The sequence below is a fragment of the Hyperoodon ampullatus genome, assembly GCF_949752795.1.
Source record: "Hyperoodon ampullatus genome assembly, chromosome: 6".
NCBI classification, from domain to species: domain Eukaryota; kingdom Metazoa; phylum Chordata; class Mammalia; order Artiodactyla; family Ziphiidae; genus Hyperoodon; species Hyperoodon ampullatus.
The window spans coordinates 9,841,852-9,867,991 of NC_136919.1; the positions used below are offsets into that span (position 1 = coordinate 9,841,852).

Below are 26,140 nucleotides of genomic sequence, written 5' to 3' on the forward strand. Positions count from 1 at the left end.
CGCAAGAGGGAGTGAGAGCACATACTTATACTCCTCCATCTTGGTTCCTCCCCCAGGTTTCAATATTTTCAAGTTAGCTTTGTATAGGAACAACTTTTTTTTTAATTATTCTTTTTCTCAGCAGTTTCTTTTTTTTAAAAATAAATTTATTTATTTATTTTTGGCTGCAGTGGGTCTCCACTGCATGCAGACTTTCTCTATTAGTGGTGAGCAGGGGCTGCTCTTCGTTGCGGTGCATGGGCTTCTCACTGCAGTGGCTTCTCTTTTTGCGGAGCATGGGTTCTAGGTGCGTGGGCTTCAGTAGTTGTGACTCATGGGCTCTAGAGCGCAGGCTCAGTAGTCGTGGAGCACAGGCTTAGTTGCTCCGTGGCATGTGGGATCTTCCCTGACCAGGGCTCGAACCTGTGTTCTCTGCTTTGGCAGGTGGATTCTTAACGACTGCGCCACCAGGGAAGTCCCATGAACAACTTCTGAATTCTAAATTTTATTGTGTTTCAGTATTATGTATAGTTAAAACACTGTTTTTTCTATTTAGAAATTAGTTCACCTGTCTGGTCTGGAGTATTCTCTGCTTTCACTTCTAAACAACTTAAACAAAAGGATACTAATTAAAGGGGGGAAAGGGGTGGTGGTGGTGGTGGTGGGATGAACTGGGAGATTGGAATTTACATATATACACCAATATGTATAAAATGGATAACTAATAAGAGCCTGCTGTAGAAAAATAAAATTCAAATCATTAAATAAAAATAAAATTAAAAAGCAAAAAAAAGATACTAATTTAAAAGGCTAGCAACTGGACTTCCCTGGAGGTCCAGTGGTTAGGACTCTGCACTTCCACTGCAGGGGGCATAGGTTCGATCCCTGGTCAGCGAACTGAGACCCCACATGCTGCACAGTGTGGAAAAAAAAAAAAAGCTAGCAACTGATGTCTTCAATAATGAAAATTTTCACTATTGCTTTCACGTCAGAGATGTGGGGGAAAAGGGAATGGTTGAGTGGAAATAACATTTTTAAGCATGAAAAAGGTACAAAGGAGAGGAAACTGTCACAATTTACATTGAATCTTCCACCGATTGCTGAAATTCTCCACTTGAAAGGCTGATCTGGGAGAAAAGAAGGTCATAAAGTCTGCTTTTTAGACAGAGAAATATGTCTATGTCTATATTATTTCTATCTCAAGCAATTAGTAAAATATTTCCAAAACGAAAGCTATTTTTCTGTAGAAAACCAGTGAAATGAACATAGTAATTAACTTTTTTTTTTTTTTTTTTTTTTTGCGGTATGCAGGCCTCTCACTGTTGTGGCGTCTCCCGTTGCGGAGCACAGGCTCTGGACGCGCAGGCTCAGCGGCCACGGCCCACGGGTCCAGCCTCTCCGCGGCATGTGGGATCCTCCCGGACCGGGGCACAAACCCGTGTCCCCTGCATCGGCAGGCAGACTCTCAACCACTGCGCCACCAGGGAAGCCCTAATTAACTAATTTTTAAAAATCTATAAATGGGATCCTAGCCTATTTTAGAAGTACAGCAAAGCCTCCCTAGTTCAGAATAGTCAGAAGGAAACGCCTCTCACTCATTACACAAGCATGTGTTAACAAATCCTACGTCACACACACAAGATGCTAGTATACCCAATGAAAAACTAGGATTATATTGATTTTCAAAAAATGTATATAATCTGTGTTATTCTCCAATGGTGAAAATATGTTATAGAAGTAAAAAAGAAAAGCAAGAAAAGGAGCGGAAGCATGAAACACCTTAATTTAAACTGGACCCACAAATATCTGAGTTCTAAGTCAGAGAACTCTTGTGAGAGCAGGAAAACTAGACTTGGCATCATCAGCTGGTGTTCAGTACAAGCCCAATCCTTTCACTAATGTTCAGGGGAAATGCTCACACCAGAGAACATCCACTTGAAGTGAATATACTTTAAATTTCATCTTCCCTATCTGACCCAGCATATTATACTGTTCCTTAGTATTTCAAGTGGCAGTGAGTACTACATAGCTCAGATAGTGATTTTTTTTTCTGATCTATGTGGTTTTTGTATTAATTGAAGTATAGTTGATTTATATGTTCTTTTTCAGATTCTTTTCCATTATAGTTTATTACAAGATATTTAATATGGTTACCAGTGCTATACAGTAGGTGCTTGTGGTAGTAATGTTTTATATAGTGTATGTCTTCATAAACTGGTAGCCCAAATCAATTGTATTCCATTTCAAACTGAGCAAAAGGAATCAAGACATGCCACTATATCATAAGGGAGTGGCAATAACTATTAAATGAAATCTTAATTATAAATCTAAGATTGCTCTGGAGGTTCTATGGAAAGTAATGCCAAAATAAGAGCTAAAAATCATCTCAAACCCAGACCATATTCCCTTAAATAACAATGACTTAAAATACTGATATGATGCAGTCACTATGGAAAACATTGTGAAGATTCCTCAGAAAACTAAAAATAGAAAATTACCATATGATCCAGCAATCCCACTCCTGGGCATATACCTGGACAAAACTATAATTCAAAAAGATACACACACCCCTATGTTCACAGCAGCACTATTCACAATAGCCAAAACATGGAAATCACCTAAATGTCCATTGACGAATGAATAGAGAAGATGTGCTACATATATACAATGGAATACTACTCAGTCATAAAAAAGAATGAAATAAGTCCATTTGCAGCAACGTGGATGCAACTAGAGATTATCATACTAAGTGAAGTAAGTCAGAAAGAGAAAGACAGGGACTTCCCTGGTGGTCCAGTGGCTAAGACTCTGCACTCCCAATGCAGGGGGCCCGGGGTTCGAGCCCTGGTCAGGGAACTAGAGCCCACATGCTGCAACTAAGAGTTCATGTGCTGCAAGTAAAAGATCCTAAGTACCGCAATGAAGACCCTGCATGTGGCAACGAAGATCCCGAGTGCTGCAAGTAAGACCCAGTGCAGCCAAATAAATAAATAAATATTGGAAAAAAAAGAGGGCTTCCCTGGTGGCGCAGTGGTTGAGAGTCCGCCTGCCGATGCAGGGGACACGGGTTCATGACCCGGTCCGGGAAGATCCCACATGCCGCGGAGCGGCTGGGCCCGTGAGCCATGGCCGCTGAGCCTGCGCGTCCGGAGCCTGTGCTCCACAACGGGAGAGGCCACAGCGTGAGAAGCCCGCATACGGCCAAAAAAAAAAAAAAGAAAAAAAAAGAAAGAAAGAGAAAGACAAATACCATATGATATCACTTATATGTGGGATCTAAAATATGGCATGAATGAACCTATCTACAAAACAGAAATAGACTCACAGACACAGTGAACAGACTTGTGGTTGCCAAGGAGGAGGTGTGTCGGGGAGAGAAGGACTGGGAGTTTGGGATTAGCAGATGTAAACTATTATATATAGCATGGATAAACAGCAAGGTCCTACTATATAGCACAGGGAACTATATTCAATATCCTGTGATAAACCATAATGGAAAAGAATATAAAAAAAAGAATGTCTGTGTATACCTGAGTTAGTTTGCTGTACAGCAGAGACTGGCACAACATTGTAAATCAACTATACTTCAATAAAAATAAATAAAAATAAAATTAAAATAAAATACTGATATGAAACTTTCACTGGAATGTGAAGGGGATCTTTTGAATCTTGAACTTCAAATATATAGGAGTATTTATTTAGAGGCTACTTTAAAATTTATGTCATGTGACCTCAAGGGACCACTGAAATTTCTGGAAAGGGTCAGCTTTTCCTTAAGTGCCACTCCAAGAACTGGTTGGTGACTACCACATTTGCATGCTATAAAGAAATGTTATTCAAATGACAATCTATAAACAACAATATGAGTATTAAATAAATTGTATTTTAAAGCTAATTCCAGTAGGATATACTTATTTTTTAAGGAGGTACAGTTGCTTGTTTAATTAATTGTCTCCAACCCTCAATCTAAAATACAAGTCTATCTGCCTAAAACTAAGTGTATTTTTGTTAGAAGATGACAGCTAACTTCAGGGGCACAATTTATTACAACAGACATTTAAAACAACAAAAACAAAAAAAGCAGGGATAGGCATGAACTTAATTCTTCTATTTAATGGATAACAAGAAAGAAAAGAAATCTTTGAGACCCAAATATCATAGCGTGGTTTTCAAGAAAGGACTTGGTGAATTCCTCAAAGCTTTCACCATAGAGCTATATTAAATTTCCTTTTGGCAACAAAAGGTGGAAGCTTAAACCAGTCATCTAAATCAGGAAAGCAGAACTACATGCCATACTGAAGAGTCACCTAAGTGTAAAACCATGTCTCTCCCCATGGCATGTTTATGTTTTTTTCTATAGATTTCCACTAGGGCAGCGGGTGATTATCTTGATTCCTTGACATTTAGGATTAAAAGGAATTATCTAAGCTTTAAAAGCTTGCATAAAAAATGTGGAAATATCTATATTTTCTTTATATCTCCTTTGATGATGAAACATTTGGATATGAAATTTGATAAGAATGCCTTGAAGAGGAAATAGGGTTCCTATAATCAACAGGGAAACAAGACAGACCCATGGAGTCCTGTCGCACCTGTGACACTGTGATGCTGCATTTCTTGGCCAGCTCCTCTTTGGCTTCTTCACTGGGGTAGGGGTTGCTGAGGTGTGAGTAAAAGTATTCATTCAAGATTTCTGTGGCCTGTTTACTGAAGTTACGCCTTTTTCGTCTATGAAAGAACCAAAAAGAGAATTGTCGTTATAATCAACATTAACCAAAGAGGGATGTATTACTTAGGATCACACAAAAAAGTTAGCTTTCTGTTTTTAAACATTCTTAGGGTGTAATTTATCACCATGATATTGTAAAATATACTCTTGGCATCCTCCAGAGAACTATCCAACTCATGTGAAGATGTAGGATAACTAAGAAAAATACTAGAATGTGAAGCACAATTAACTTCATTCTTTAATATGTTCAACAAATACTTATTGAGGATCTAATGTGTTCTAGATACGCAGTGAGGATTGATTCAGTTGGAACAAAACAGATAAGGTCTATTAGGGAGCTCACGGGGATTAGAGGGTTAAGAGAGAGAGCAGAAAGTTAGGGGAAAGAAAAACATTAGACAAGCAACACAGAAATAAATAATTATAAATTACGGTAACCATGTCAAATAACGTGAAGGAAAAGTATAAGGTATAATGAAAGTGTCTAAGAAGGAAACCTAACACAGATTATGGAGTCAGGAAAGATTTCCTTGGAAGAGTGACATTTAATCTGAGGCCTGGAGAATGTGTATAACTTAGTCAGACAGAGTAGAAGGAAGACGAATGAGCAGAGGGAATGGTCTTCAAACAGGAAAAAAGCTTGGGAAGTCCAAAGTGCTAGAGGAGGCTGGAGCACAGTAAAAACAGGGAATGTGTGAGATGAGTCTGGAAGGATGGACAAGGGCCAGATTACACAGGCTTAGTGGACCCCATATGGATTTCTGAATTTTATTTTAAGTGCAATCGGAAGTATTAAAGGTTTTAAGTTTTACATTTTAAAAAGATTATTCTGACTGCTGAGAATAGCTGAAGGAGGGGATGAAAGGAAATGTAGAGATATTTAAGAAGACAACTACAATGGTCAAATTGAGAGATGATGGTAACTTGGCATAGGGAGAGAATAATGCAAATAAAAAGATTCAAGGTCAATTTGAAAGGTAAAAGCAATAGGACTTGATAATAAATTGGATGGGGGTGGGTGGGTGGGGAAGACAGAGAAGGAAGGTAAGGAAAAAGAAATACATCAAGGATTTCTGGATTTTTCTGCTTCAGCCAACTGCCTGGACTGAGGTATGGTTTGCTCAACAGGGAAAGAGTAGGGGAGGACAAATTCTTTGTTTTTACTGGGAGGGGGTGGCAGAATGTCAGAAGATCAAGTATTTGTTGACAATTTATTTCAAATAGCAAAAATGTCATTTACATTTGGGTTTTATTTTGAAGATTTTAAAGAATTCCAGCCTGAAAATTAGCATTTGTCAGATTTCACTTTAAATTAAATTCTCCAGTAACTGGAAAACACTTTCCCCAAACAATTTTCTTAATATTGCCTTACAAATAACCTTAATGATCTTAATTGTGATATCCTATACTCAGGAAAGACAACGTCAGTAGGCAGTTGTAAATGTGTATACCCTATGAGATTCTTCTAGTTAAAATGATGTCACTAACGTGGCAGGTTAAGTATGTGATCTATGTTTCAACATTCAGGGAGAGTCAAGGGAGCAAGAAATCTCGGTCTGATCAAAACATCTCAAGTTATGAGCCCTGAAACTTCTTAATTTCAATAATTTTTTGGAAGGTTAAACCATTGTTTCCTGAGGGATGAAGAATAGATTAGGATCTATTTGGGAATAAAAATCAACAGGACTTGATGATGAATTGGATGGGGGAGGTGGTGAGGGAAGACAGATGAAAGAGAAGTACACCAAGAATAGCAATCAGCATTTTTGCAGGAGTCAGGCATTGCTTGACAAGAAAAACAAAGCCCTGACCTGGAGCACTTTGAAAAGGCACAGTCTGATGAGTGGGTAGCTGGGTGAGTAGCATGGAAAAGGTCTAGAATAGATACTGAAACTGTCAAACTTACAGATAATTACCTGGCCCACAGATAATGTTTGTTGAGACAACACAATAATGACCTGCTCATAAAAATCTAAGTTTCTGGCTTCTTATGAAAAATTGGAAGATCAGCCACACCAGGCCCACATCCTCAGAAGGCAACCACAGGCTAAAGCTAAGTGATGGCCATCCCCTCAGATATGTACCCATCTGCTCTAATCCTCACTGCCCCTCATCCAGCCACTCCTCTCAAGTCCATTATATGTAAGTATGTGAGCTTGTGACTCAGTCTAAAACATGAAATCCAGCAGCAAGACCGGGTACAGTGGAGCAGATCACACAAGGGCATTTCTTTGGAAAATGAGGACTTACGAAAGGGGGAATGAGCAGAAACATATTGCGAAAGCAGAAATAAGTTTGGCTCATTTATCGACCTTACCTAGGAGTGGTTTTAGAAAACATAAAAAAACCTCAGAGAACAAATTTATGGGCAGAACAGAATACCTCACCCCAGACAGTCTGGCTGCATCCAAACTACGGCACTTCTACTAGAAGAGTAGAGAGACCTACACAAATTTATTCCTAACTGTTCTGCACCGGTACATACTTCGGCTTGTCCAATTACCAAGAAAATTTGAGTATGGCTTTACAAAAAGCCAGAGTGAGCAAGGGAATCATATATCTGAATGAGCATGTTTGCCTAGAGCAGAAAAACCGTGCCTTCTCAGTGCAGAGGGCTTGCTAAGAGGCACTACAAGAATAGATGGAAGCAAAGCTCAGTATTTGCATTCACTTGAAGGCGTAAGAGAGAACTCGGTCTTATACTTCATTTATTTTTTAGAAAAACATTCTGTAGAAAATGCCCATTAAGCATTTCCCCTAAGTTTCATTCCCCCCAGGGTTCACCACACTCTAAATGGCTATGCCTCAGGCCAGTGTGCAGTGGTGCATCAGTCCCAGGGCTGTGTCCCATCAGCATCACAACATTACTGACGGCAATCTCTGTGGGAGAAGGGGTTCTGCTCCAAACTCTGCCACCTTCTCACCCTGGCTCTGCTCACTCTGGCTTGTTAACTTTCTCTTCTCGGAAGAAAAATAAATCATTTACGTGTGTACATTATGAATGCAGTTATGTTTAAAAAAAAGAGCATGCAGTTGATAAGAATGGGAAAGTATCCACAGGAATAAGGATAGCAATTGTGTTAGAAAAGATTCCTTTCTGAAGAAAGTACTTTTAAATATCTTTGTTACGTAATGCTTTAATTAAAATGCTCAACATTGACCATTTAAAAATGTTTTTTGTTTTCTGATGCTACTTCCTTAACCCTTTGAGCTATTATAAGTAGTAAGTGGAAATATTCATTCATCTGGTTCGTCAACAAATTATTTTTCTGCAGCTTACTATGTGTAAGACACTTGCTGGAATTGTGGGGAATCTAAACGTGTAAGACTTGGCCATTGCTTTCAATGACAATGTGACTTACTCGGGAAGAGAAGAAATTATCCTGAAAAACTGCAATAAAGGCAGTCTGAATGAAGTTCGGTCTGGAAAATTGTATAAACATAGTATCAGTGTTTAAGAGATGGCAACGACGAGTCCAGTGGAGTGCTTAAAGTAGGCTTCCTAAAAAGGGAGCATTTAGGCCAGGCGTGAAAGGCTGAGCAAGGTCTCACTAATGCAACAAACATGACCACCAGCTCTGTTCCAGGTTCCATGCTACACACCCTCACAGATGACAATTCATTACTGGTGATCAAGTTGGGGAAATGGTTGGGACAACAGGGTTTGCTGTGGAAGGCTGGAGGTGGAGGTTGAGGGGTGGTGGTGGAAGAGGTGGTTAGGCAGAAGAAAAGAATTCTCGTCAGAGGAAACAGATGAGACCAAGAGGTATTGCATTTTGGATTAAACACAGGAAAGAACAATTTAGTGATATATTAAGAGCACTAAAAATGTTCACATTTTGATCTAATAATACCATTTCTGAGAATTAATCCTTAGGAAATAATTCTAAAGATCAAAAAGGTTGAATGCATAAAGATTTTCACTGGAAGACTAATTCCAATAAAAATCTGTCTAAAATAGTACCTTCCCTCCATCATTTTCTCTCCCTTTACCTTCCTTTTATTTTTCCTCATAGCACTTACCATTCTATCACATTTCATTACATTATTGAACAGAATACTACAGCATATTTGTTCACTTGTTTATTGTCTGTTTCCCCAAATAGAATGTAAACTCAATTGGGGCGAGTATGTTAACCTTATCTTGTTTAACTTTATAGCCTCAGCACAAATAAATATTTGTAGAAGGAAAGAAGAAAGGAATTGGAAGGAAGGAAGGAGTTATCATGGAAATTAATAGGGAAAACTAAATGCTTAAAAATGAAGAAATGGTTAAGTTAATTATTTATCATATATCCATCTGGTAGACTTCAACAACTAACATTTAAAATAGGAGTTTATACTATATGAAAAATGTTTACCTATTCATGGTAAATGTTTTAAAAAGCAAACCGAATTATGCATATTGTACCATCACAAAGAACATTAAAAAAAAAAAAAAAGGACCACAAACCAGAAAGAAATATACTAAAATGTTCACAGTGACTTTTTTTTCCATTGGGTGGTAAAAAAAAGTGATTGTCTTTTATCCCTCATCCTTCTATTCTATACATTTTACAACGTTTCCATAGTGACCTTGGTATTTTTTAAATAGGAAAAATATAAAATAAAACTTAAATCTTAACAACAACAAAAAAGTAATTTGGGCGGGGACAGGTCACATAAGGCCTCAAATGCCAGGTTAAGTAGTGTGCATGTGAGTTACCCAGCATTGAAAAGCTGCTATGGGGCTTCCCTGGTGGCGCAGTGGTTGAGAGTCCGCCTGCCGATGCAGGAGACGCGGGTTCGTGTCCCGGTCTGGGAAGATCCCACATGCCGCGGAGCGGCTGGGCCCGTGAGCCATGGCTGCTGAGCCTGCGCGTCCGGAGCCTGTGCTCCGCAACGGGAGGGGCCGCAACAGTGAGAGGCCCGCGTACCGCAAAAAAAAAAGAAAAGAAAAGCTGCTATGGTTTTTAAGTAAAGCAATTAGGGCATCATAAGAGGGCCATGGAGGATGAGTGGGAGAAGAGTAAGACTGGAATCAGGGAGAATAGTGGGAAGTTACTGTGGTAGTCTAGGTACAAAAGGATGAACGTGAACTGGGCAGTGCAAGTATGGATGGAAAAAAAGAGGTAGAATGAGAAATGGTGAAAACAAAGCACTGGTGAGTTCTAATGACTAATTCAGTACGGAAGAAGGAGGAACCAAAGGCGATACAGGGCTTGGCTTAACCAGGAGAACGGGAGTATAATCAGGTGGCATATGTTTCCTTATTCGGCTCTAAGGAAGAGCTCTGGCATGAAGATTGTTCCTCACATCTTGTTTACCAGTTGAGATGCTAACTTATTTTCTTTAATATTGTAAAATTTGGACAATAATCTCTGTGACATTCCAAGGGAGAGAAAACAAAACAAAATAGAAACCCCTTTCCAACGCTGAAGATTGATTGCAAGCTTTAGCAATGCTCAAGAGGCATCCCTGCAGAGGCTGCATACAGTAGGAACTTGACAGTTCCTCTGTTATGTCACCTAGTAGGTCTAACACACCATATACAATTTATTACCTAATTCCTGTGAAACTTGGTGACAGCTTCAGATAAAAGGGAAATATGTATCCTTAAAGGGGAAACTCACAGGCTTTCTTCTTGATTTGGAAAAACAGAGTTTGGGGTTTTGTGGTAAATATAATACCACTTCCTTCTTAGGAATATCAGTATCTCCAAGTATCTTTTTTCTAATATGCACAAGCAACGTTACATCAGGAAATTCTTAGAAAACAAACCTGCATTAAAACAAAGTTACATACTGAACATTATCCTTAAAAATACTTTTTAGCATCAGAATTGAAAGAAAGGCTATGTATTACTAAGTCATTAGTAGCAGCACTAATCCTATTTGTTTCCTGAGTCACCAAATTGGCAGCTAATAGCACTACCACCCCCAGACAAGAAGAGGCTTGACAGTGCAGGCACCATGAGGTGAATTACCTGTCCAATGTAGAGAAGAGCTCTTATAGCCAAATTAAAGAAGAATCTAAGACCAATTGGCCAGGATTACAGAAAATAATACACAAAGAGTGAAAAGGAAAATTTTAAAAAGCCATGCAATAGATTTGTGGCCTCACATACCTGGCATCAAGGAACCTTGATCTTAAAATCATAACTGCTTCACAAGTGCTTTGTTTGAGCTGCATCTGAATGGAACTAAATTTTCGATGGATGATGCCCACCATTCTTTCAATCTCTTTTGGGGAAATGGGACGTGTTCTACTCTGCTCTCGGAGAAGGTTCATCACGTGTGTAGTGAATTCATTACATGCCTGTAAGGGGAAAAAAATCACTCCTTAGGAATCTGGTATTTTGTATTATCACACCCAGACATTAACTCATCTGAATTTCTACCTCATTTGCAGTTGCCAATGGCATTATGCAGTAGGTAGGGTAAAATGAAAACTAAGACACTTGTGAAATGGCAGTGATAGTTAGATGGGGAGCAAGAATTCTGAAACTATGAATGGCCAGGCATGCAAGGGAAGCACAGCACTCAACTGCCCTTCCCACCACCCTTGTCCCTGTTCCAAGATGAGGTTTTCCCACTGGAGGATGCTCTCTACCAACTGCTATATGTAAGTACAAATATATGTTAATTGTTAATACTAAGCACCTCCTATTTTCTTTGGGGTTTTACATTTATTCCACAAATGTTTACTGAAGCACTATGAAGTTCAAACTCCTCCAAGAGCGATTAAGGACACATAAATGAGCAAGATGTGGACCTGACTTTCAGTGCAATAAAATATATAAAAAATGAATTCTTAAACAAGGAAGACCATGTAAAGTATCACAGGAAAATATGAATAAGTGCTTCCTAAGTTCCAAGGAGGAAGTATTCTCATCTGGAAGCAGAGATCACTTCATGGCAAAAGTGACTTAGGGCTTTAAAGAATGGGTAAGATTTTTGAAAGGTGGAATAAAGGTGGAAATCAAGAGAAATTCCAGGCACAAGAAAATATCCTGGAAATCATGGTATGTAGCAAGTCCAGAGGGACAGAGAGAATATGTAAAGGAGAAGAGGAAATTCAGATTTGCACTAGCATGTAAAGGGCCTCTGATACCATGCCAGTGTCCTAGTGTAATTTAGCTGCGGTGTGGGCCTTATTTGTGGATATACGCCATTCCTAAAACATGGGTAAAGCAGCTCAGCTCCTCAGGGGAGGGGCAGCAGGAAAATAAGGATGAGATTTGGGTCTCAAACTTTTTAGTTAACAATCCTCAGTCCCTGTCTCTTTCAGCCCACCTATATTCTTTAGATCTCTAACACCACATAACTGGGCCTACACAGAAATCCAGTATTGCCTTGGTAAATAAAGCATCTGTCTGTATCTCTGGATAAAAAGAACATCTTCTGGCATTTTTGTTTAAAAAAAAGACAGGAGATTCTGCACCTTACTGCACAGATGCCCTTAGCAGGGTGAGCAGACAGAACAATCATTGATCATGGCAAGATGCATTCTGAAGATATAATAATGTCCACTTCCCTACAGATATCCTGAACATATAGCAAATGATGGTTTTTCTAACTGCTCATTAGAGAACTAACCTTTTAAGTACACCAGGTGTTTCAGTTACTTTAAGCTTTTATGGAGCTTTTATATAAATATTTCTAAGGTGAGGTAAAATGAGTCTGGCTTACCAAAGTTTTTTTTTTAAATATGTTTAAGTCTTAAGAATTTTAAAATTCCTTGTGAGTGGTGACTCTGGGATTCTTCAGAGTATAGATCTGTGCAACACACACAGTAGGCATCCAATAAACATCTATGGATTGGTGGGGTTTTGTATTACAATTCAAGAGTAATGTTGATTAATATCTGTAAATACATTATCCCTGAACCTTTGTAAGTGAAGGATTTTTAACCTGCAGTCCATGGATAGGTTTAGAATGTCCATGACTCCCTAAAATCTTATTCAAGTTGTGTGCACATCTGTCTTTCCCGAGGGGACAATCAGTGAGGTTTTTGTTTGTTTTCGTTTCAGATTCTCAGCCAGTCTATAATTTTAAAAGGCTAAGAATTACTGTCCTAGGTTATGGCACAGTAAAACATTAAGGAACTTTGCAGCTCTAAAACCGGAAGTTCTTTCCATCTTTAAAGAAACCATAATAAAGAAAAGTAAATTTAAGATTTTCCCCAGTATATTGTCAACTTAAACTATTTTGTGCCAAGCTGAAAATAGGTGGTCACCCTGTCAAGAAATATATGTACAGATCTTTTTTTCTTGTACAATACTTCCCTAAAGAGATGTTCATATAATTTCAAATTACATAATTTAATAAACACTGGCCCTCAGTTTTCTTATTAGTAAAATGAAGGAAAGTAAACTAGAACAGCAAACTGGAATCAGCAAGTTCTGAAAGAGACTTCTACAGCTAGTTCCAAAAAATGTTAATACAGTATGTTTGGGAAATGTGGGGTTAACCAAAACTTTAAATGCTTTTTTTTTTTTTGAGGGGGTGGGGGCAGGATTCCTCAGTACTTCCAGTATGCCAATATGCATCATAAATCTTCAAAGGAGAATGGTATATCCAACTTTTCCCAAATAAATTTGGTCACAAAACCTCTTTTCTCTAGAGCAGTGCTGTCTAAAAGAAATACATTGTGAGCCACATATGAAAAAAAATATGGGGGGTCATTTAATGATTTTTCTACTGCACTGATTATTTTCCAAATGTGTTTTATTTTTCTCATATGAAATGTAAAATTTTTCTAGTAGCCACATTAAAAAGTAAGAATCAGGTGAAATTAATTTTAATAATATATTTTATTTAACCCAATATATGAAAAGTATTAACATTTCAACACATAATCAAGATCTTTAGAAAACTGTTAATGAGATATGTTACATTCTTTTTTTCATACACTTTGAAAACCAGTATATATTTACATTTACAGCACATCTCGGTCCAGATTAGCTAGATTTCAAGGGCTCAATAGCTACATATGACTAGTGGCAACCGTATTGGACAGCACAGCTCTACAGCATCTTGTGGGCCAATGTACTAAGTAAGAAAAACTCTTTGGGAAACAGTATACTTAGTAATCTTTGATGTTTCTTTTTTATTCTTCATCACCATGCAGTCACACAAACCCACAAAAAAAAGGCAGTTTCACTTAGGAATGTCCTTGATGAAGCAAGAGAAATCATTCATTTTATTACATCTCAATCCTTGACTACGACTTTAATATTCTGTGTGATAAAATGGGAAACACACCAAAAGAACTTCAATTGCTTATCAAAGGATGGCTGTCTTGAGAAAAAACACTTGTGTGATAGTTTAAGTTGTGAGCTGATGCTGTCTTTTTCATGGAACACCATTTTTATTTGAAAGCAAAATCAACAAATTATTATAATTATTCAGACTTGGTTATTTTGCGGATATTTTCTCAAAAATGAACCAAGCAAGCCTGTCACATCCAGGAAAACAGCTGACAATAGTTGTGCCAATGATGAAATTTGACTTTTCAAGTGAAAATTATAATTTTGGAAAACTTGCATCCACTACCTTGAGCTTGATAGTTTCCTAGTAGACTTTCTGATTAATTTGGTGATGATATTTTGATATTATATAATGTAAAGTGTTAACATTAGAAGATGTACATAACTCAGTGAAACAATATTTTCCAAATGATCAAAGCATTATGTTACAAAAAAATGCATAGGTAGAAGATCCATTCAAAGTGCACACTAGACCAAGTTTAAAGGAATTTAAAGGATTTTTTTTTTAAGGAATTCCTTTAAAGGAATTTTAAAGGATTTTAAAGGAAGGGAGTACAAAAAGTTGATATGATTTCAGACTCATTATAACTAACCTTTAAGACAATACAACTTGTCAAGTTTTGGTATAATATCAGAGAAAAGTATCCATAATTATCAGAAAGGCTATTAATACACTCCTCCCTTTTCCAATGACATCTTTGTGTGAGGCCAGGTGTTCTTCATAGACTTCAACCACATGACAGGAGACTGACCGTAGAAGCACATATAACAATCCAGGTGACTTCTTTTAAGCCCAACATTAAAAAGTTTTGCAAAAATGTAAAAGCAGTGCCACCCGTCTCACTAAATGTTGAGGGTTTTTTGTTTTTTTGCAAACACAGGCTTTTAAAAATATTATAGTGAATAGATAATAGTTTATTATTGTTTCTTAAATAAATACTTTTATTTTTTCACAGTTTTAACTTCTATTATAATAAATGTTGATAGATATAATGCACTGAACAAAAGCTCTTAGGGGATCTCCAATAATTTTTAAGAATTCAAGTCCTGGGCTTCCCAGGTGGCGCAGTGGTTAAGAATCTGCCTGCCGGGCTTCCCTGGTGGCGCAGTGGTTGAGAGTCCGCCTGCCGATGCAGGGGACACGGGTTCGTGCCCCGGTCCGGGAGGATCCCACGTGCCGCGGAGCAGCTGGGCCCGTGCGCCATGACCGCTGAGCCTGCGCGTCCAGAGCCTGTGCTCCGCAGCGGGAGAGGCCACAACAGTGAGAGGCCCCAGTACCGCAAAAAAAAAAAAAAAAAAAAAAAGAATCCGCCTGCCAATGCAGGGGACATGGGTTCGAGCCCTGGTCCGGGAAGATCCCACATGCCGTGGAGCAACTAAGCCCGTGCACAACTACTGAGCCTGCGCTCTAGAGCCCATGAGCCACAACTACTGAAGCCCGCGTGCCTAGAGTCCATGCTCTGCAACAAGAAAAACCACCACAGTGGGAAGCCCGCGCTCCGCAATGAAGAGTAGCCCCTGCTCTCTGCAACTAGAGAAAGCCTGCGTGCAGCAACGAAGACCCAACGCAGCCAAAAATAAATAAATTAAATAAATAAATTAAAAAAAAAAAAAGAATTCAAGTCCTAAGATCAAAAAGTTTGAGAACTAGCTGTACTGGAGTATTTCTAATTTGCACATGTAATAATGCTAATTCCTACAAACCTAGCTCACACATTATGGTAACATATATCTATGACAGAGTGTATGTCTTGATAAATAATTCGACTCCTGTGTGTGATACCTGAGGGTTTTTGTTTTTTGTTTGTTTGTTTGTTTCAGCTTTCCTCTGGCTCTCAGTTTTTCTCTGGCTATATTTTAATCTCTTCAGAATGAATGTTTGCCTATCGTTTCTAAGAAGCAGCCACAGGCTTGTGTGAAAAATAAGTGTTAAAAGCAAAAAGTTTCTGCCTCTAAAAACTCATAATTTCCTAAAACGTTTGCTGAATGTCTCACAACTTATTAAGTGAAGTCATCTATGAATGCAAATGCTGATTAGCAATTTGGCAATAGCCCAACATTCACAGAATTCACATAGCTTTTCTTTAAACCAGTAGTTCATACATGATTAATTAGAACATCTCATTTATGTAGTGTGCACTTTAGCTCATTACTCTAAGTAAAATTCGTTAAGTATTTACATTTAGATAATTAAAATCCGGGTACACCCTTAAGAAAGATGCATACACTTTAGGCAAAGTGATTTTTTTCCTTTATACCACTGAAAGTAAATTACAGCCTCATTTACAGCATCATGTGTACCAGTTTCAGAGCAGAGCACAGTACTGCCTCATCTCTGGATCCTTAAAAGATACACATTTTTTAAACACATAAATGCAGTAAGAATGATCAAATGATTGCAGAGTTGTTTTGAAGGGCCACCCAACCACACACTAGCATCGATCCTGTTTAAAATGTAAGATGCTCACTTCAAACATTTATCATATCCTCTGTCATACCTACAAGACTATATTATTAAAATAGACATTGGAAAAAAATTTCATTGCCTTATTATTTTTCCAAGTAAAATTGTCAGTTAAGAATTTTCTGGTCAATGTCCACAATACAAATGTAGAAACAACTTGGTTAACTGGGAGATTTAGGAAAGAAGAGTTTTGATTCCTTGAATTTTCTGATTTACGAGTAATGGCAAAAACCTCTTTCTCTTAATCCAGCTGTTGAAAATTATCTAGGATGCATTGTTTTAAATCCTAGATAATTTCTGTTTACAATGTAACAAAAATGTATGTTTTGTTTAAAACATATATTGTAATAACATAAAGTCAACATAAAGTGTGGAATGCTTCATCTGATAGAAAATATTTTCAACCAATTCTTATTATGAGCCTTTCTCTCCTTCCCATTTGTTCCTTTCTCCTTAAAAATACAAACCAAGTAATATAATGCAGGATTTGAAATATCTGGATATTTTATAATGTTGTCAATGATATTTGTTAGCTAGTAAAACTATATCCTCGATATCTATATGTATTTGGATTTACACTCAAAATTAGTTTTCAGGGTTTTGTTTGTTTTGTGGTGATGCTTTTTTCGGTGGTGAATTCAAGATTCAACCCCTTTCTTGCCTGTAAGTTCACATCATTGAACATAAAAATGTAAAATCAGATGGTGAGCAAGCACTTATTTTTGAGGAAGTTTTAAAATGGTTCATGATCAAATCTAAAAACTGAACTGGCCTTTTGTAACCATCTAGAGAAGCTGATTGCAGACAACAGATCATAACACTCTCTATGCTAAAAATCCACTCTTCAAAGAAAGAATAAATCTCTATTAAAACCTGATGATTCTCAAATTTGCAAGCATCCGTTTTCTAGATGTCTTTATAACCTTGCAAGTAACTCTAGTCCAGTATTATAGATTTTGTATTTATGTAAATGCTTATTAAATCAACAAATTATTCTTGTTTTAGGATAAGAGTCAACATTGAAAGATACTTTCTAAGCCAACTAGAATGAGACCAATATGCCTAAGAAACAGCTGCAAAGATGAAATATCTATCTTTTTTAAAATCAGAGTATAGTTGGTTTACAATGTTGTGTTAGTTTCTGCTGTACAGTAAAGTGAATCAGTTATACATACATATAACCACTCTTTTTTAGATTCTATCGTACCTCAACAAGTCTCAACGTAATCACGTGGTTTATGGACCTATCTCATGAGGGTTCTGTAAGGATTATATTATATAATACATGTTAAGTTCTTTGAAGAGTCTGGAACACAATTAACACTTAATAAATGGCAGTTATTGTTGAAAATAGAAATGACAATTTTATGAAATTCATATTGTGTATGTCATTCTGCAAGTAAGTCCCTACTCTGATTACCTAATTATAGTTGTGTCTTCCCATTGCCAGAATAAATACAAACACTGCTTCCAAAGAAATTGAAAAAAAAAAGTATTCAAATATAAAACAATTCATTTCATTAATCAAGTTTGTGGTCAAAGATACATTTGGTACAAAGAGCCAATAGACTAGAAACTTGGAGAAAAGAAGGGAACACTCAAACACTCCTTCCAGCCAAGGAAAGACGCAGCATGAATGCTGACAAGAAGTAAAACCCTTCTCTTGGAGCAATGAATGACAAAGTCTTGCTTGGGAAAATGAAATTTAAGTTTACATCAGATAGTACCCTTTTACCTTTCCTGCTTTTTTTTTTTTTTTTTTTTTTTTTGCTATTAAGAAAATAGCAAAATGGGATTAGGAGTTTGTGGGTTACACAATCTCTAATGTAATAACATCAGTATTTTAAAACCTGATTAAAAAAAAATTCTTTACAAGCAAAGGAGATCTTGCCAGCAAATATAAACACACAATGTTGAGAGCCTCAAAAAAGCACAAGGCCATGCCTTTAAGTGGTTTAGGTTGCACACTCATTCTCCATTTCCCCTGCAATCCCCTGTAATCTGAAAGTCCTCTATTAGCTAAACAGTACCTAACTGGTCTTGAGCACACTGAGTGTACATGCGTGGCTCCAGTGCTTTACCTGATTTGAGGTGAATTCAAAAGACATCTGCGAACTCAGAAAGCAGGTTCCCAGATGGTTGGGGGAGGGTTGGGACCCTTACAACACTTTTGCCTTCAGCAAAAATGTATTTCAATATAATTATAGGAGATAGCTTTCAATATGTCATCTCTATTATAGCAGCTGTAAATTATGAAGTGAATTGCTTGTGTACAAGCACTTCTTCTGGTACAAGCAAAGTGGGAGAGCTGCATAAGGCATGATATATATCTTTTCTTTTTTAACTGAGAACAAACCTCTAAGTCAAATTTCATTTGCAAAAACCAATGTATCCATTTTCCTTTGGTAGAGAGGTAGAGGAAACAAGACCCTCAATTCTTTAAAACAGGCTTCCCAGGACCCTTGGCTCAAGTTCATTAGGAATTCACCTATTCTAATAGTCGGGCCTTTAATCATAAGAGCATATTTGAAAGATACAGTAAAAACATTTTTCAAAACTTGTAGCTAGTCCCATCCCATAGTTCAGGATGCCATATAAGCCTCCACTGCCTGGCTGCCTTTGGGTCTCATAATTATATGGGGATCCCGTGTGTACAAAATAAAAAATGTTTTCCTCCTTTTAAAACAAAAAACTTGTAGCTAATCAACAAGAAGACAAAGAAGCAACCAGGTCTTCCTCCCAGCTAAAGAGAAAGGCAGTGCAACCAAGACAAAAGCATTTCAACACAGTTGCTGCGAGCTTTGAAAAATTATCATATTCCTCTTGGTTGTCAGGATCAACAAAAGTAAAATAGTTTTGGTTTTCCTTTTAGGTGACAGTAATATTCAAGAATCTTACTTTAATATATATTCTATGCCTAATATTTCAAAAGCATTTATAAGTGAATCTAGATGGTTCCCATTAAGAAGCATTACACCTGAGCCCATGTAATGTAAACACATGATCAAAGGACATTTTCTAGAGAAAAAAAAAAAGGACAGGATTTTAAAAAAACAGTACCATTCCTAAAACATACACAGAAAGCTGAGCCTTGCAGCTTGGATTTAATTTTGCTCTAACTGTAGCTCTAGTCTGCTTAGCTTTGTAAATGTGGCTGCGTTTATAAGGTACTTTAATTTACTGCAGTGGTGGTGTTTGTTAATTTTATGGCAATCTAAATCTAAACAGGCTTCAGATACATTTTCATTACAGCTTCATTGCAAAACACAGTGGAGTGAACAGCTCTAAAATTCCAATGTTGTTTATTTCTTTTAGTAAAAGACTCAACACAATTTTCTGACAAAGCCTCTGCCTTAACATATATGTTCTTCCTATTTACTAATAAGCTTTCTGTCACTCAAAATACCCATGTTCATGTACTTTTAGGAGGAAAAATATAATGTCTGTAAAGTGATTAAAATAGTTGTTTATTTTTCCATCTCTACTCTGATTCTATCCCAAATGCAATCCAACATGGGCAAATAAGAGAAAATCAGAAAGTATCTGAATTACTCGCAAACTGTAATTGTTAAAAACAAGATAAGAGACCCAAAAGGGAGTCACTTTTGCTATGCCCCAAGTTTCAGCATCTCCTAGGAATGTAATCTTAAACCAGTCAATCTGGAACTAGTGGGCCAGCACCCGTGAGGTCATCTGCCTGACAGACTCTGCCAGGACCTAAGGGAAGGCGACCTTGCCACAACCGACCCTCTTTTTTGCTAGTATCACTTCCTCGTCCCGCTCTTGTCTGCCTGTAAGAGTCTTTCATTTCGTACAGCTCCTGGGAACTCCTTTCTATGTGCTAGATGAGATGCTGTTCAATTCATGAATCGCTGAATGAAGCTAATAAGATCTTTAAAATTTACTCAGTTGTATTTTATTCTTTAACATACATAAGTAGCAGCATAATTCAATGGAAAAAGAAGGCATATTGTCAGAAACTGATTTCAAAACCTGATTCTGACACTAACTAGATGTGTGACACTGGACAAATTACTTCACCTAAGTCTCATTTTCTCATCTGTAAAATGTAAATTATAATGCCACCATCTAGTTTAGAAATGCCACCCCTTCATCTCACTTAGTTCTTCATAGCCCTTCTAGTAACTCCAAAGTATATCCCTGAAAGTTCTATCCCAGATAAAGCCCTGTATCCCAAAAATATGAAAAGAAAAGATCATCTTATGTCAACTCACTGATCCGAACAAACTTAGGAACTACAGACAGAAGAGCAATAAAAGCCAGCTTCAAAGACAGCTAAAGAGAACTAAATGCTGCTATGTTCTTTCTAAAACAATTCAGAACCTACAGGAGAAAAATTGTAAACTAAATTTCTGTTGAATCAGCCAACTAGTCATGATACTTTATTTGTCCATAATACTGCATAGATTTCATATTAATATATCTATATTTTTCCTTCTGAAAGTGTTAAAAATGAGAAAGGAAATATACGTTCAGTGGTTTTTTATTAGGCTACTGAACATATCTAGAAATAAGATTCATGATTACATTTTAAATGTTTGATATTTAAAACAAAAATACATACTGTAGATTAGTCTATGAAGAACTTGTGTGCACAGTGTATTTTTAAAGCAAACAAAACAAAACAAAAACCTTGGTGAAAATGACTGACGCCAGTTTCACCCAACTTCCAACAGGGCTGAAGGGAGAAAATAAGGAGGCTGGTGTGAAGAAACATGGCAGAAGATAGTAAGGAATCACCTTAATTTCTCAGCTAAAAAGATGAGCCATTTGACCCCTAATACTATAGATCTTTCCATGCAAGGTGACTCATAGTATTTATTTAGTAAATACGTACAGATGTATTTAACGTAAAGTTATGCAATTAGGGTTATACTACAAATTAGTTGTTTTCTACTGTTTATTCTCAGGGCAACCTTTTCAGCCATGACTTATTTTGTTTACTCTCAATTATTCATATGTCAAATCAGAAAGCTCAATTTTTTTCATATATATACACAAGACCACTTTTCCAAAATTCTTATTTGCATATCTTCTCCCAAGAATTATTCCTATGAATGAGACTAGAGATACAGTATGAGATCCCAGAAAGCCTACTCAGAAAAAAGATAACGTCTTATAATATTAATTTATATTGTATTTTAACATAAAGCTACATAAATCTTTCTACCATTCCTCAAAACACACTCACCTCTGGGACAGAATCCAGCATTTTTTTAAATAATACCACATCCAGAATATTAGAGAAGGCAATGAAAATAATAACATATACAACTGAAACTTTACAGGGAACTTAGAAGAAAAATCAATATTAAAACTGACCAGGGCATCACACTAAGGTGTTTGGACTTTAATAAATGCCTGACTACATAGTGAAGTATTTATGGGTGAAATGACATGATGCCTAGGACTTATTTTAAAATACTCTACCCACCCCCCCCCAAAAAAAAGAGTGGGGGCAAGGGGAGATAGACAAAATAAGATTGACAAAATGTTGATAACTATTTACCTGGATGATGAGTATCTAGGCAGTTCCTTATTTTAGGTTGAACTCTATAAAAATGCCAATATACAACTGTTTATGACCTAAAAACTTGTTAATTCCATAGCATTCAGCTTAATATTTTCTTTATTTTGGGCACATTTAAACATTTCCATAATAATTTTTTTTAATTACCTTTCAGTGAGAATTCCTCAAACTAAGCAGGTTTTTAAACGAACAACTAAAATATGTTTAAAATGAACCACCAACATTTTACCTGGATCACTGGATCTAAGACTTACTTATTTTTCCCCACACTTTAACATCTCTGAAGTTTGGAAGCATTTTACTATCAATGGCATGTTATACTTCAATTGGGCAGTTAATTTTTTCTTGGTGGTGGTACATAACACCATGATACGGCTTAAAATCAAAAATACCTTAGATTCAAAGTATAGTTAATATAATTGCTGAGAATAGCATTTTTAATCCATACTTTCTTTCTAATCAGGAATTTAGCACACAACGCCTAGTGTCCCCTGCCCCAGGAAACCTGTAATTATCTTGGGAGGTCTCCTCAAAGAGAAAGGCCAGAACCTGCTTACTTTGTGAAGTTAGCTCCCTCCCTTTAGCCTGGCATAATCCTGAAGAATTAATTCCTAGGAGGATTCTGTAGCTCACCGCATAGCAGGCTGAGCTCACTATGCAATGCTTCCCTTTAAAAGTTGTTATAATAGCTATGAACGAGGCCAGTGCATAACTGTTAATGATATAGAGCTTTAACGAGCACCAAGCAGTGAGGTTAGAGGGGAAGGATGGCTGCAGGTGTGGTAGTAAGGGCATGTAAATGTGAGGAATGAGTAAAACAAGTCGATGGGATAAAACAGGTTTAGCTTCACCTCTGAAATTGCAAAGGGACTTCATTTCATGAATCCAACAATTCACTTGGATTTTTGCATTGACCTTATTTATTCTGCTCTTTCTGTTAACACCTACCCCTCACAGCCCTCAGAATTAGTTAGCGCAGTCTGTCAGAAGAGCAACAGAGGGTTTGTGTAGGACTATGAGAGTGGCGGCTGCTGACCTGTTCATATTTCTCCAGTTCTGTGTGATAGATTTGTCTGATCTGGGTCAATTTGGCTCTGTAATCTGAGTGTTCAATAGAGTTATCTGAAGAACCTCCAGAGGCTGCCGCGGCTGCAGCTGCTGCCGCCGATCCCCCACCTTTCTCAGGACCTGAAACCCCTTCTGCCAAAAGCATATTGTCCAGTCTCATTAGCTGGGGATCGGGAGGGTCCTCCTCCTGGGCTCCTCTGATGCTGAGACCTTCAAGGAAGAGAGAGAGAGACAGAGAGAAGAAGCGAGAAACAGGACAAACAGTGTGAGTATTTTATTTATTTGAGTAAATGATCAAACAACATCAGTGCACTACAATTCATTCTGAGAATTTCATTGCTCGCATTTTATCAATAAGCATAAGTAAGTATGAAAATTCTTACTTCTGTGAAATTTCCAGTATGACCCTCTCTCAATATATCCCATATTGGATCCTTGGAAAAAAGTAACCCTGGCTTCTCAGAATATTCTAACAGCCAATCTTCCCAGTTTTAGATGATTTAAGCAAAAATGGAAAGGGGTAAAAAATTCAAGATTTTGAGAAAGAAAAAAAATAATTCCAAGGATATAAAACAAACTCATCAAAAGGTAGTTATTTTGTTTCTCCATACAGTTGGAAAAACAGAATTTAAAATCCCATAATTGGGGCTTCCCTGGTGGCGCAGTGGTTGAGAGTCCGCCTGCCGATACAGGGGACACGGGTTTGTGCCCCGGTCCAGGAGGATCCCACATGCCGTGGAGCGGCTGGGCCCGTGAGCCGTGGCCGCTGAGCCTGCAAGTTTGGAGCCTGTGCTCCGCAACGGGAGAGGCCACAGCAGTGAGAGGCCCGCGTACCGCAAAAAAAAAAAAAAAAAATCCCATAATTAATTCACAAGCTATATCCAAAAATTAGAATATAAACAGGATTAGATGGGCTTTTCCATCATGTAATTTCAGGGAGAGAAGAGAAATACATACATTATAGGGTAAATTAGCTATGTTTTAAAAATATATATTATTAAATAAATTTGTTAAGCAACTGCCAGCAAACTATAAAACCAGGACACTACATACAGTATTGAAAATATACCATCAACATGGCAATACAGTGCTGGACACAGTAGTCTCAATCTAATTTTGCTTTTAAATCAAGAACTTCCTAAGTGATGCCCAGTCAGCAACCTCATCTGAGTACTATAGATCACAGCTGACAATTCATAGGTTTAATCAGGTCACAGGCTTTCTGCCAAGATGTTTTCAACAACACAGAAGACAAAGTTTTAAAGTAATTATCTGGTATAAAAAGCGGTGGAGTCATGACAGCTCAAAATCAGCATTTTCATTAATGTGTAACATAATCTAAAATATCCCAGCCCAATTAACCTCCGTAAATCTGTTTAAAAGCAGGTTCCCCATACTAGTTACAAGGCATCTTGGGGAAGGCGGGGGAAGGAAGTTGGCATTTTGCAGGTCTGCATTTGGTGTCTGCCTTTTGCGTCTGTGCCTGTTGTTGTTTATCCACAGTGGTGCACACTCTGCGTCTAGTGTAACTTAACATGACAGTAACATCTATAAGCTGCCAAGTACTCAACTGAGCACCAGCTCTGCGATTTTTATATGCTAACCTAAAACAACCATCAGTTCTTTTTAAGAACAGATTTCATTCCTAGATGCCCTGAATTATACCCACAGCATGACAGAGCTCTTGGTTGCCTTAACTCAGATGAACAACTTTAATATCCTCCCTCAAAACACTTTAAAGCTGTCACTTTCACTTAAAAATATACTTCAGAATAATTTCAACTGGGTAATAAAACTAACTCACAATAATTTAAAATTATATCTGTTGCCTATTCAGAGGTAAATAAATAAAGTTTGAAAACCACAACATACTAAGACAATAAATTCATTTAGGGAACCAAAAAGTTAGATAACTCTCTTAAATAAGATAAAATTGGTATCAACACATTGCTGATAATTAAAGATAGACAAACGTGTATTTGCTATTTCTTCTAGATCTAGAAGAAACTGCCAAATATTGGCTACATTAGTATTTTTAATTTAGCATCTTTGATTTTCTTCCCTTCACTTTGTTAGATCTTAAAATCTGATGGCCTAGAATCTCATGGCCTAGAATGCTTGTAGTTCCACATACCAAGTTTTCTGTGCATTTGGCATGAAGTAAGGACTCATGAGCAACATCTTATCTTGTACTTTGGACTCTGTTTCATTTTTATATTATTTGTTTGGGAGTTCCTTAACTTTCTCCTTTTTAGACTAAATTTTTGCTCACATTTTTGTATTTGTTGTTTCTTTTTTGTATTTACAGATATTGATGTTTCTCCTGGGAATGTATTTTTTTAATCTACCTTCAAGGTTCTTCCGGGTTTCTAGTTTTCCCCTTGTACTTATACATATTGATCTTTTCCTTATGGACATTGGTGAGGTTCTGTAATAGTAAATCAACATACATAGTCAAAGTTATTACACTCCCCTGAACAGTGTGGCAAACAAGAAAAGATGCTCAATGACTAATACACAAGGAAATAGACTATAAGGAAGATAGAAGAAGGAAATTTGTCAGGAAGAAATGCAAAGGACACAAAGTAATCTCCCATCTATAGCTCTTTTATATGTACCTAATATGTATATAACACCACCACACCAGTAGGAAACAGCCCTTAAACTCAATAGTAGTGGACACATATAAAAATAATTATAAGTATGTATTTTCAGCTGGTATAACACTCTCCCCTTGTGATGAATAATAACTCTTACTTCTAAAATCGTAAGTAAAACTAAATAAATAAAATCGTAAGTAAATCAACACAAAGTTCATATTCCTTTGGATGAAAAGTACTAGAGCACTTCACAATTAGGCAACATTGAGAAGGTATTTATCAACACTGAAGTCATTTTCATAACTATAGTTGGAAAAGTGAATGGATTTCTTTCTCTATTAAACAGTCACGATTACGAATAATACCCAGTTTCCAATATTATTTTTAATTTGAATATTTCTATTTATTTTCTTACTTTATATTCAAATTACTATTTTATCCCTCATCCTACCTACCTCATTGTTCCCTCACTGTTACTTAGCTTACTAACCTGCCAAAG

The 26,140-nt window shown here is 37.1% G+C and overlaps 1 protein-coding gene across 3 annotated transcripts in view; it reads right to left on the reverse strand.

The window, feature by feature from the left end:
- The window catches only part of PBX3 (PBX homeobox 3), a gene marked incomplete at its 5' end in the record, with an annotated part of 237,796 nt that overhangs the window by 42,121 nt on the left and 169,535 nt on the right, over nucleotides 1–26,140 (reverse strand). For 2 of the 3 annotated variants that reach the window (XM_079706079.1, XM_079706078.1), the window contains 3 exons: nucleotides 4,572–4,707; nucleotides 10,815–11,005; nucleotides 23,010–23,251. In XM_079706079.1, the coding sequence (XP_079562205.1) occupies nucleotides 4,572–4,707; nucleotides 10,815–11,005; nucleotides 23,010–23,251 (569 nt within the window). The remainder of the gene's footprint in view (nucleotides 1–4,571; nucleotides 4,708–10,814; nucleotides 11,006–23,009; nucleotides 23,252–26,140) is intronic. The other variant, XM_079706077.1, reaches the window with a different exon arrangement.